Source organism: Panulirus ornatus, chromosome 1 (genome assembly GCF_036320965.1).
Source record: "Panulirus ornatus isolate Po-2019 chromosome 1, ASM3632096v1, whole genome shotgun sequence".
NCBI lineage: Eukaryota > Metazoa > Arthropoda > Malacostraca > Decapoda > Palinuridae > Panulirus > Panulirus ornatus.
This window is the reverse complement of record NC_092224.1, coordinates 1,041,862-1,055,749: the sequence shown is the minus strand read 5'-3', so window position 1 is coordinate 1,055,749 and position 13,888 is coordinate 1,041,862. Positions and strand designations below refer to the sequence as shown.

The following is a 13,888-nucleotide window of genomic DNA, read 5'->3' as shown; positions in this document are numbered from 1 at the left end:
CCATTTCAAAACACCCTCTTCTGCTCTCTCAACCACGCTCTTTTTATTTCCACACATCTCTCTTACCCTTACGTTACTTACTCGATCAAACCACCTCACACCACACATTGTCCTCAAACATCTCATTTCCAGCACATCCATCCTCCTGCGCACAACTCTATCCATAGCCCACGCCTCGCAACCATACAACATTGTTGGAACCACTATTCCTTCAAACATACCCATTTTTGCTTTCCGAGATAATGTTCTCGACTTCCACACATTCTTCAAGGCTCCCAGAATTTTCGCCCCCTCCCCCACCCTATGATCCACTTCCGCTTCCATGGTTCCATCGCTGCCAGATCCACTCCCAGATATCTAAAACACTTCACTTCCTCCAGTTTTTCTCCATTCAAACTCACCTCCCAATTGACTTGACCCTCAACCCTACTGTACCTAATAACCTTGCTCTTATTCACATTTACTCTTAACTTTCTTCTTCCACACACTTTACCAAACTCAGTCACCAGCTTCTGCAGTTTCTCACATGAATCAGCCACCAGCGCTGTATCATCAGCGAACAACAACTGACTCACTTCCCAAGCTCTCTCATCCCCAACAGACTTCATACTTGCCCCTCTTTCCAAAACTCTTGCATTCACCTCCCTAACAACCCCATCCATAAACAAATTAAACAACCATGGAGACATCACACACCCCTGCCGCAAACCTACATTCACTGAGAACCAATCACTTTCCTCTCTTCCTACACGTACACATGCCTTACATCCTCGATAAAAACTTTTCACTGCTTCTAACAACTTGCCTCCCACACCATATATTCTTAATACCTTCCACAGAGCATCTCTATCAACTCTATCATATGCCTTCTCCAGATCCATAAATGCTACATACAAATCCATTTGCTTTTCTAAGTATTTCTCACATACATTCTTCAAAGCAAACACCTGATCCACACATCCTCTACCACTTCTGAAACCACACTGCTCTTCCCCAATCTGATGCTCTGTACATGCCTTCACCCTCTCAATCAGTACCCTCCCATATAATTTACCAGGAATACTCAACAAACTTATACCTCTGTAATTTGAGCACTCACTCTTATCCCCTTTGCCTTTGTACAATGGCACTATGCACGCATTCCGCCAATCCTCAGGCACCTCACCATGAGTCATACATACATTAAATAACCTTACCAACCAGTCAACAATACAGTCACCCCCTTTTTTAATAAATTCCACTGCAATACCATCCAAACCTGCTGCCTTGCCGGCTTTCATCTTCCGCAAAGCTTTTACTACCTCTTCTCTGTTTACCAAATCATTTTCCCTAACCCTCTCACTTTGCACACCACCTCGACCCAAACACCCTATATCTGCCACTCTGTCATCAGACACATTCAACAAACCTTCAAAATACTCATTCCATCTCCTTCTCACATCACCACTACTTGTTATCACCTCCCCATTTACGCCCTTCACTGAAGTTCCCATTTGCTCCCTTGTCTTACGCACCCTATTTACCTCCTTCCAGAACATCTTTTTATTCTCCCTAAAATTTACTGATAGTCTCTCACCCCAACTCTCATTTGCCCTTTTTTTCACCTCTTGCACCTTTCTCTTGACCTCCTGTCTCTTTCTTTTATACTTCTCCCACTCAATTGCATTTTTTCCCTGCAAAAATCGTCCAAATGCCTCTCTCTTCTCTTTCACTAATACTCTTACTTCTTCATCCCACCACTCACTACCCTTTCTAAACAGCCCACCTCCCACTCTTCTCATGCCACAAGCATCTTTTGCGCAATCCATCACTGATTCCCTAAATACATCCCATTCCTCCCCCACTCCCCTTACCTCCATTGTTCTCACCTTTTTCCATTCTGTACTCAGTCTCTCCAGATACTTCTTCACACAGGTCTCCTTCCCAAGCTCACTTACTCTCACCACCTTCTTCACCCCAACATTCACTCGTCTTTTCTGAAAACCCACACTAATCTTCACCTTAGCCTCCACAAGATAATGATCAGACATCCCTCCAGTTGCACCTCTCAGCACATTGACATCCAAAAGTCTCTCTTTCGCACGCTTGTCAATTAACACGTAATCCAATAACGCTCTCTGGCCATCTCTCCTACTTACATAAGTATACTTATGTATATCTCGCTTTTTAAACCAGGTATTCCCAATCATCAGTCCTTTTTCAGCACATAAATCTACAAGCTCTTCACCATTTCCATTTACAACACTGAACACCCCATGCATACCAATTATTCCCTCAACTGCCACATTACTCACCTTTGCATTCAAATCACCCATCACTATAACCCGGTCTCGTGCATCAAAACCGCTAACACACTCATTTAGCTGCTCCCAAAACACTTGCCTCTCATGATCTTTCTTATCATGCCCAGGTGCATATGCACCAATAATCACCCACCTCTCTCCATCAACTTTCAATTTTACCCATATTAATCGAGAATTTACTTTCTTACATTCTATCACATACTTCCACAACTCCTGTTTCAGGAGTATTGCTACTCCTTCCCTTGCTCTTGTCCTCTCACTAACCCCTGACTTCACTCCCCAGACATTTCCAAACCACTCTTCCCCTTTACCCTTGAGCTTCGTTTCACTCAGAGCCAAAACATCCAGGTTCCTTTCCTCAAACATACTACCTATCTCTCCTTTTTTCACATCTTGGTTACATCCACACACATTTAGGCACCCCACTCTGAGCCTTCGAGGAGGATGAGCACTCCCCGCGTGACTCCTTCTTCTGTTTCCCATTTTAGAAAGTTAATACAAGGAGGGGAGGATTTCCGGCCCCCCGCTCCCGTCCCCTCTAGTCGCTTTCTACGACACGCGAGGAATACGTGGGAAGTATTCTTTCACCCCTATCCCCAGGGATATATATTTCAATATATCATCTGATTTGCTCATTCTTATTTCCACATGTTGCTGAATGACTCACTCATATCCTTGCAAACACCACTAATGTATTAATGCAAGAGTGTTCTTAAAAGTTCGGTAAGGCAAACTGTTCTACAAAAGAATTCTAAAATGCATTATGAATGAAACCTAATCACAACTGCATGTTAATATAAGCTCCCATTAAGTTAACAGGTCTATTCTTATACTTCTTGGAGATATGTTCCTCTATGTGAGACTTTAGTTCTTTTGTGCGTTCTATGATCAAAGCTAGTTTTGGGGTGAGGTTCTGTTGCTCTTCAATAGCATCTTGTTTACATTGTTTAGCTAGCACTTGTTTCTCTGCCAGCTTTTCACCAACAGCTAGTTTAGATTTAAGAGATTCTGCCAGTCGATCCACATATCTTGGTGAGGAGCTGATTAGAAACAGGTGTTGCATCTTAGTTGTAGATAGTTGGCTTAATATCTTCTTGACCTGGCACATCATTTCCCTTGCTTGCTGTGCTGTGTGGTCTTGGACAGATGGTGGTGCATTAGAAAACTTGTTGAGGGAGAATACTTTCTCTTCAGTTTCTAACTCTGAAAGACGCTGTCCTAAGAAACCCTCAAGCTCATGAAGTTCATTTATAAACTGGTTGCGTGTGTCGGGGTTAAGTAAAATTGATAATGCCTCTGAGTTTTTTGCGACACCCCCTGCAACACCAGGGATAAATGTCAACTGTCTCAACATTGTCCACCTCCCCAATACCCCAGTCTATAGTCTGTGAGTCCTCAGCAAGATTTCCCCAATCAATTTCTCCAGAAGTATGATTATCTCCAAAGTCAATCTCTCCAGATGCATCTCCAAAATCAATGGTTCCTCCTCCATCGCCAAAATCAATCCATAACAAATTTTAGTAGTGGCAAACAATCAGGCTGGGTTCCCGTAAGAGTAAATGACATGAAGTCTGAATACAACTGACGAGGGATGGTAAGACTCTTGCTGCTCTCTGCAATTTTAGCAAATTCCTCAGGAAGAGTCTTGACAAGATCAACCAGCTCATGTTTTACCTTATCACCAGCGATACCAATCTGCTTGCATGATTCCAGGTATTTTTTCTTTGAACCAGCAATACCCTTAATACATTCTCCTTCCTTATGATCACACTCCTGTTGTATCTGAATCCCCCTTGAAATTTGGCGCTTAATGCCTGGCACCTCATAGTTTATGTTGCGTACCAGCAGCTGACATGCTTCAGCCAGGTAAACACAATCTTTTTCATAGAGTCGGACCACCTCCTGCCAATCCTTCATTCGCTGAGAACCATACCATCCTAAGATGTTTTTACTATCTTTTTCGGTTTCCTTCAGAATCTCAACAATCTTCAGACATTTGAAGTAATTGATATATGTTCCAGAGAGAAGACGTGTGATCTCTGGATGCTCTGGCATATCCTGAATTGCATTGTTGATTTTCTCTCGTATCACGCGCACATCTTGAGGCCACTCACGCTTTACATGCCGACGAGAGATTAACCACTCCACTAGTTTTCCAACATGAATATCGATGGGCAAATCTTGTTCTTCAACACACACACCCAACTTAAGCCTACTGGCATGTCCATGACTGAATTTACTATTTCGCAACAAACTCAGTTATATATAGCATAAGACTGTAACTAACATTCATATTTCTTTGACTTAAATGGTTAACCGTGTAGGTAAGGCGGTTCGCCCAGCTGCGTAAGACGCATGATCTCATCAGGCAAGGATCACGCGGAAAGGTCAAGTAAGATGTGTGATCACCAATGACAGGGGAGAGGTCGGGTGACCAAAGGTCAAGATATCCAAGACAAGTGTCGGGTGACCAGATGCAAGGATCAGGTCATGGATCACCACCCCACAAACTTGCACATGTTGACCAGTCATTTATCATGAGAGGTCCTACTTCCTCCACACTCACACTACTGTTGAGTTCGTTATGAAAGTTGTGCTTATCAATATCAAATTGTCTAATATTTCTAACTATAGCTTGCTAAGCGTTGCTCCCTTCACTCGGGTGGCTGACGCCTCGCATGTGTAAGAACAGAGCACTGGATTCTTGTCCAACACGAACACAATATAGATGTTAATTTATTCGTAAATTCTGTTCTTTATCACTCAGTCCCATGTCACCTCTACTACAGTATCCAGTAAACACAACCAGTGGAAGTTCAAGGCGAGTTTGTTGTGAGCAAGTGCCACACCGTATAGGTGTTCTTGTATGCAAAATTGATACCAAATTCCTTAAGTAACTGAATGGAACAAAGCTCACAAAACTTGTATCTTGTCATTCAACTGTAGATAGAAGTATCATCAAATCAAGGACTAGCACACATTGCTTTCATAATAATCTTACCATGTGGCCAGACGGACATGGGTGAATTACATTCTTTCATCCTCACACAACTGTCAACATGAACATGTTTACGTAGAAGCTGCACTATGACCCGACCCTTGTCTCTGTGCACCAGACCACTGTCACTGCTGATCTGACCTTCCCGCCTGACCCTCGCCTGATGAGCTCATGCATCTTACATGTCATTCATGTATATATATATATATATATATATATATATATATATATATATATATATATATATATATATATATACATGAATGACATGTAAGATGCATGTAAGATGCAAATGGATTTGTATGTAGCATTTATGGATCTGGAGAAGGCATATGACAGAGTTGATAGAGATGCTCTGTGGAAGGTATTAAGAATATATGGTGTGGGAGGAAAGTTGTTAGAAGCAGTGAAAAGTTTTTATCGAGGATGTAAGGCATGTGTACGTGTAGGAAGAGAGGAAAGTGATTGGTTCTCAGTGAATGTAGGTTTGCGGCAGGGGTGTGTGATGTCTCCATGGTTGTTTAATTTGTTTATGGATGGGGTTGTTAGGGAGGTAAATGCAAGAGTTTTGGAAACAGGGGCAAGTATGAAGTCTGTTGGGGATGAGAGAGCTTGGGAAGTGAGTCAGTTGTTGTTCGCTGATGATACAGCGCTGTTGGCTGATTCATGTGAGAAACTGCAGAAGCTGGTGACTGAGTTTGGAAAAGTGTGTGAAAGAAGAAAGTTAAGAGTAAATGTGAATAAGAGCAAGGTTATTAGGTACAGTAGGGTTGAGGGTCAAGTCAATTGGGAGGTGAGTTTGAATGGAGAAAAACTGGAGGAAGTGAAGTGTTTTAGATATCTGGGAGTGGATCTGGCAGCGGATGGAACCATGGAAGCGGAAGTGGATCATAGGGTGGGGGAGGGGGCGAAAATCCTGGGGGCCTTGAAGAATGTGTGGAAGTCGAGAACATTATCTCGGAAAGCAAAAATGGGTATGTTTGAAGGAATAGTGGTTCCAACAATGTTGTATGGTTGCGAGGCGTGGGCTATGGATAGAGTTGTGCGCAGGAGGATGGATGTGCTGGAAATGAGATGTTTGAGGACAATGTGTGGTGTGAGGTGGTTTGATCGAGTGAGTAACGTAAGGGTAAGAGAGATGTGTGGAAATAAAAAGAGCGTGGTTGAGAGAGCAGAAGAGGGTGTTTTGAAGTGGTTTGGGCACATGGAGAGGATGAGTGAGGAAAGATTGACCAAGAGGATATATGTGTCGGAGGTGGAGGGAACAAGGAGAAGAGGGAGACCAAATTGGAGGTGGAAAGATGGAGTGAAAAAGATTTTGTGTGATCGGGGCCTGAACATGCAGGAGGGTGAAAGGAGGGCAAGGAATAGAGTGAATTGGAGCGATGTGGTATACCGGGGTTGACGTGCTGTCAGTGGATTGAAGCAGGGCATGTGAAGCGTCTGGGGTAAACCATGGAAAGCTGTGTAGGTATGTATATTTGCGTGTGTGGACGTATGTATATACATGTGTATGGGGGGGGGGGGGTGGGGCCATTTCTTTCGTCTGTTTCCTTGCGCTACCTCGCAAGCGCGGGAGACAGCGACAAAGTATAATAAAAATATATAAATATATATATATATATATATATATATATATATATATATATATATATATATATATATATATATATATATATATATATATAAATATATTCCTATGAGTCCACGGGGAAAATGAAACACGATAAGTTCCCAAGTGCACTTTCGTGTAATAATCACATCATCAGGGGAGACACAAGAGAGAAATAACAGTCAGTTGATATACATCGAAGAGACGAAGCTAGGACACCATTTGGTAAACATGTGATTGTCCAAGACATATAACGAGCGTTCATAAACATATCATTTTGCAAATTTTATCAACAATATTATATATGGCGACCAGATTTCCGATTCTTCAGATCTTTTGACACCGTTTTTTCCACCAAAGATTTCTTGGACGTTAAATGTGACGCCAAGCGCCAAGCGTAGTGCACTTTATCTTCAGATATTTAAGTGTTTTAGACTAGAATGTGATTACCATCTAAAACTTGTCTGCCATTTATCTAGGTAAACAAACAATCTTCCCATTTGCTCATATCCACTATCTAGCTGTCATGAATGTCGCAACAAAACCAAAGCCCATCATCCCCACTCAAGCCTCACTAACCATCCCATGTTTACTCCTGACAGATTAATATTCCCTGGTTCAGCCAATTCGCAGAATGATGCTTCCCATTTAACAAATCGCTCCATATCATCTAATCCCATGCACGCCTCTCACCCTCCTGAATATTCAGGCCGCGCGATGCCTCAGAACCTTTTTCACTCCACCCATCCATCTCCTTCTCGATCTCCTCCTCCCCCTTCCTCCCTCCACTTATGACATATAAGTCCCCTTCGTCTATCTTCTCTCTTCCTGTCCCTGTGTCCGGATCATTTCAGCACACCCTGGTCAGCTCTCCCAATCATACTCCGCTTACTAATACATCTCGCTCCTACCCTGTCATTCCTCACACGATCAAACCTCCTCACATCACACAGTGTAATGTAAAACTTCACACAGGAAACAGCACCAATCTTCCGTAGTTATTCTTTTCCTTTTGACCTAACTAACGCGACGACATTGTGCTATTGGAAAAATAGCTGCTTTGCGCGTCAAAAGTGGTGGCTTACTTTGGCTTTGAGAAATGACGTCTCACTATTTATCGCCTCTGATGATCTATAAATATGAATAAGAGCAAGGTTCAGCAGGATTGAGGGACAAGTTGACTGGGAGGTCAGTTTAAATGGAGAAAAATTGGAGAAAATGGAGAGTTTTAGATATCTGGGAGCGGACTCAGCAGCGAATGGAACCATGGAAGCGGAAATGAGTAACAGGGTGGGGAGGGGTCGAAGGTTCTGGGAGCGATGAAGAAGGTATGGAAGGTGAGACGTGATCTCAGAGAGCAAAAATGGGTATGTTTGAAGGAATAGTGGTTCCAACAATGTTATATGGTTGCGAAGCGTGGGATACAGATAGGGTTGTACGGAGGAGGGTGAATGTGTTCGAAATGAAATGTCTGAGGACAATATGTGGCGTGAGGTGGTTTGATCGAGTAAGTAATGAAAGAGTAAGCGAGATGTGTGTAGATCAAAAAAGTGCGGTTGAGAGAGCAGAGGGTGTATTGAAATGGCTTGGTCATATGGAGAGAATGAGTGAGGAAAGTTTGACATAAAGTATATATGCGTCAAAGGTGGAGGGAACAAGGAGAAGCGGGAGATCAAATTGAAGGTGGAAGGATGGAGTGAAAAAGATTTTGAGCGATCGGAGCCTGAACATACAGGAGAGTGAGAGGCATGCAAGGAACAGAGTGAATTGAAACGATGTGGTATACCGGGGTCGATGTGCTGTCAACAGACTGAACCAGGGCATGTGAAACGTCTGGGGTAAACCATGGAGAGGTCCGTGAAGCCTGGATGTGGATAGGGAGTTGTGGTTTCGGTGCGTTGCACATGACAGCTAGAGACAAAGTGTGTACGAATATAGCCTTTCTGGTCAGTTTTCCTGGCGCCACCTCGCTGAAGTAGGGGTTAGCGATGCTTTTTCCTGTGGGGCGGAGTAGCGCCGGCAACTGGATGAAGAGAGCAAGTATGGATATGTATGTGTGTATACATGTATATGTCTGTGTATGCGTATGTATATGTGTAAATGTTCATATGTATACGTGCATGTATGAGCGTGTGTGTGTGTGTGTGTGTGTGTGTGTGTGTGTGTGTGTGTGTGTGTGTGTGTGTGTACATTTATATATATATATATATATTTTTTTTTTTTTTCCAAAAGAAGGAACAGAGAAGGGGGCCAGGTGAGGATATTCCCTCAAAGGTCCAGTCCTCTGTTCTTAACGCTACCTTGCTAAAGCGGGAAATGGCGAATAGTATGAAAGAAAAAAAAAAAAAAAAAAAATATATATATATATATATATATATATATATATATATATATATATATATATATATATATATATATATACATATATATATATATAATCCCTGGGGATAGGGGAGAGAGAATACTTCCTACTCATTCCCCCCGTGTCGTAGAAAGCGACTAGAGGGGGCTGGAGCGGGGGGCTAGAAACCCTCCCCTCCTTGTATTTTAACTTTCAAAAAGGGGAAACAGAAGAAGGAAGCACGCGGGGAGTGCTCATCCTCATTGAAGGCTCAGATTGGGGTGTCTAAATGTGTGTGGATGCAACCAAGGTGAGAAAAAAGGGGTGATAGGTAGTATGTTTGAGGAAAGTAACCTGGACGTTTTGGCTCTGAGTGAAACGAAGCTCAAATGTAGAGGGGAAGAGTAGTTTGGGAACGTTTTGGGAGTAAAGTTAGGGGTTGGTGAGAGGACAAGAGCAAAGGAAGGAGTAGTACTACTTCTGAAACAGGAGTTGTGGGAGTATGTGATAGAGTGTAAGAAAGTAAACTCTAGATTGATATGTGTAAAACTGAAAGTGGATGGAGAGAGATGGGTGATTATTGGTGCCAATGCACCTGGGCATGAGAAGAAATATCATAAGAGGCAAGTGTTTTGGGAGCAGCTGAGTGAGTGTGTTTGCAGTTTTGATGCACGAGACCGGGTTATAGGTATAAAAAGAGAGATATACATAAGTATACGTATGTAAGTAGGAGATATGGCCAGAGAGCGTTATGGGATTACATATTAATTGATAGGCGCGTGAAAGAGAGACTTTTGGATTTTATTGTGCTGAGAGGTGCAACTGGAGGGATGTCTGATCATCATCTTGTGGAGGCGAAGGTGAAGATTTGTAGAGGTTTTCAGAAAAGAAGAGAGAATGTTGGGGTGAGGAGAGTGGTAAGAGCAAGTGAGCTTGAGAAGGAGACTTGTGTGAGGAAGTACCAGGAGAGACTGTGCAGAATGGAAAAAGGTGAGAGCAAAGGACGTAAGGGGAGTGGGGGAGAAATGGAATGTATTTAGAGAAGCAGTGATGGCTTGCGCAAAAGATGCTTGTGGCATGAGAAGCGTGGGAGGTGGGCAGATTAGAATGGGTAGTGAGTGGTGAGATGAAGAAGTAAGATTATCAGTGAAAGCGAGGAGAGAGAATGGTCTGGTAAACAGAGAAGAGGTAGTAACAGCTTTGCGGAAGATGAAAACCGACAAGGCAGCGAGTTTGGATGGTATTGCATTGGAATTTGGTAAAAAAGGGGGCGACCGTGTTGTTGACTGGTTGGTGAGGATATTCATTGTATGTATGGCTCATGGTGAAGTGCCTGAGGACTGGTGAAATGCATGCATATTGCCATTGTACAAAGGCAAAGGGAATAAAGGTGAGTGTTTATTGCGAGGGTGAAAGCATGAACAGAGCAGTGTGGTTTCAGAAGTGGTAGAGGGTGCATGGTTCAGGTGTTTGCTTTGAAGAATGTATATGAGAAATACTTAGAAAAACAAATGGATTTGTATGTAGCATTTATGGACCTGGAGAAGGCATATGATAGAGTTGATAGAGATGCTCTGTGAAAGGCATTAAGAGTATATGGTGTGGAAGGCAAGTTGCTAGAAGCAGTAAAAAGTTTTTATCGAAGATGTAAGGCATGTGTACGAGTAGGAAGAGAGGAAAGTGATTGGTTACCTGTGAATGTCGGTTTGCGGCAGAGGTGCGTGATGTGTCCATGGCAGTCTGATTTGTTTATGGATGGGGTTGTTAGGGAGGTGAATGCAAGAGTTTTGGAGAGAGGGGCAAGTATGCAGTTTGTTGTGGATGAGGGAGCTTGGGAAGTGAGTGATTGGAGCCTGGCATGAAGAAAGGTGAAATGAAAGAAAGTTGATCGTGGGAAGAAATATATTCCAATGAAGTATTTCAGGCCTTACGTTAAACGGATATGTGGTTATTACTCTTGTAGAAACAACAACACTTTAATGATCCTACATGTCAGGCTGTGTGCTGTGTGGATATGGTGCTTGGTTAGGTGCCAACTTCCAGCCATGTCTTTAACATAACCAGAAATTCTGTGCATCCGGCTATCGACTACCGGGGTCATCAAGGCCGACAGCCACTTTGGGACAACCCTATCGAAATAAAACACTTTCTTCAGGCGATGAGGATAGCTGTTGGATCATATACACTCTCACTACATATATGGTCCTTATCATTCATCGTGCACGGTCAGAGGCTAAGAAAATTCGTCACGTGGAACAAATTGAAAAAGTATCCGGGGTGGGTGGGTGGGTGGGTGGGGGTGGGGGGTTAAGAGTATAATGCGAAATGTAAGTGAAGTGAAAAACAGTTGGGTTGTGCACTCAGCTGAGACAGGTGAGACGGGCGTGTTGTGCACCCAGCTGAGACAGGTAGTTTATACACTCAGCTAAGACAGGTGGGTTGTGCACCCAGCTGAGAAGGTACGTTTGCCACCTGAGACATTTTTTCCTGCGTATATTCCAATATAGGTAGCGTTTGTGCTGGTGTTGTAGTTCTATGTATCGTGCAGGTCGTGTCCTGATGATACATTCATTTTCCTACTGTGTTGCTGGTGCCATGCTGGGCTGTGGCTCTTTGACTATTCTCTCGAGACATTGAGGTCAGCGGCTGAGTTCCACTTATGTCTTCTTTCTTTATCACGTCTAGAATGGGGTCGTGTTGGTCCTCAGTTTTCTCCCTGATATTCTTGGCTCTTTTTTATTCTGGTGAATTCAGAGGTGTTCTCCTGTGATGTGGGTGGAGGTGCGCCACTGTCACACAGGCTGGTTGCTGTTTAGTTCTTCTTGCTATCGCAATACTCAGGATAACCTGGAGTTTCTGCTGGTCACTACAGATGATTTTGAGATATGGATAATCCGCAAGTGGTCTACCCAGGCCTTTGCCTGGGTGGCTTTGGATGTCTTCGTTCAGTTAACACAACCAAATAAAACTCTAAAGACACAAACAAGACTGAGACTGAAATATATGAAGTATGAAAGTAACTGTCCGGTCACAGAAGTTTTCATACGAATCCAACTGGAATATAAATTTCCTGGTCTTTATGTTAACTGCCTGGTCTCATGACGATGATCACCTGCTTCACCACAAGTAACAGAAACGTGTCAGGCTCAGCACAGAAGCCGCCTGGCACACAGGCCGTGCTAATTTTTCACCGTTTCCGGTTAGAAAGGAAAGTGTTGGTAGGTCTAAATGATGACCGCACGGGAGACTTCATCTACCACACACTCAAGCTTCTACAACACATATAAACACATGCCAGATCTAAGGTACTGGGGACGATCCCGCCCAGTATTCTAGGGACCGAACTCACACAAGGATGTTATGGCTGCTTCAAACGTAATATCCAGCAGTAACGAGTGAGCGTCATAACGGTGCAACTTAAAATAGCTTAAAGGTTACAAAAACTACGGAATAAGCAACGACACACGGATTACGAATGAGAGCGGAATACAAATTTTATGGATGGATGAAATATGGTTATGAAACACACAATATCAGAAAACGAATGTGAATAAAAAAAAAATTTGTCACAAAAAATAAAAACATAAACATAAAAGGTCGGAATTGATCAACCTTGCATGAGATGGAACATGGAAGCTTACAGACCTGAAGCTGCATGAAGAACTCACACTGGGGTTGAATAAGAGGCTTCACATACGTCAGGTTGATGCTTCAAGCTGAATATCAAGCTTCATATGCGGGAGGTTGATGCTTCAAGCTGAATATCAAGCTTCACATGCGGGAGGTTGTTGCTTCAAGCTGAATATCAAGCTTCACATGCGGAAGGTTGTTGCTTCAAGCTGAATAGCGAGCTTCACATGCGTGAGGTTGATGCTTCAAGCTGAATATCAAGCTTCACATGCGGGAGATTGATGCTTCAAGCTGAATATCAAGCTTCACATGCGGGAGATTGATGCTTCAAGCTGAATATCAAGCTTCACATGCGGGAGGTTGATGCTTCAAGCTGAATATCAAGCTTCACATGCGGGAGGTTGATGCTTCAAGCTGAATATCAAGCTTCACATGCGGGAAATTGATGCTTCAAGCTGAATATCAAGCTTCACATGCGGGAGGTTGATGCTTCAAGCTGAATATCAAGCTTCACATGCGGGAGATTGATGCTTCAAGCTGAATATCAAGCTTCACATGCGGGAGATTGATGCTTCAAGCTGAATATCAAGCTTCACATGCGGGAGGTTGATGCTTCAAGCTGAATATCAAGCTTCACATGCGTGAGGTTGATGCTTTAAGCTGAATATCAAGCTTCACATGCGGGAGGTTGATGCTTCAAGCTGAATATCAAGCTTCACATGCGGGAGATTGATGCTTCAAGCTGAATATCAAGCTTCACATGCGGGAGGTTGATGCTTCAAGCTGAATATCAAGCTTCACATGCGTGAGGTTGATGCTTTAAGCTGAATATCAAGCTTCACATACGTCAGGTTGATGCTTCAAGCTGAATATCAAGCTTCACATGCGGGAGGTTGATGCTTCAAGCTGAATATCAAGCTTCACATACGTCAGGTTGATGCTTCAAGCTGAATATCAAGCTTCACATGCGGGAGGTTGTTGCTTCAAGCTGAATAGCGAGCTTC

The 13,888-nt window shown here is 43.1% G+C and overlaps 2 protein-coding genes across 3 annotated transcripts in view; one reads left to right on the top strand and one right to left on the bottom strand.

Moving 5' to 3' along the window:
* LOC139753949 (uncharacterized) overlaps positions 1-13,888 on the top strand; it is a 171,470-nt gene that overhangs the window by 90,301 nt on the left and 67,281 nt on the right. The window lies entirely within an intron of this gene.
* Positions 2,895-13,888, bottom strand: part of LOC139752975 (CDK5 regulatory subunit-associated protein 3-like) — a 75,241-nt gene continuing 64,247 nt past the window's right edge. The window contains 3 exon segments of the mRNA XM_071669144.1: positions 2,895-3,634; positions 3,636-3,812; positions 3,814-4,515. Of these exon segments, the coding sequence (XP_071525245.1) occupies positions 3,082-3,634; positions 3,636-3,812; positions 3,814-4,515 (1,432 nt within the window). The 3' untranslated portion in view covers positions 2,895-3,081.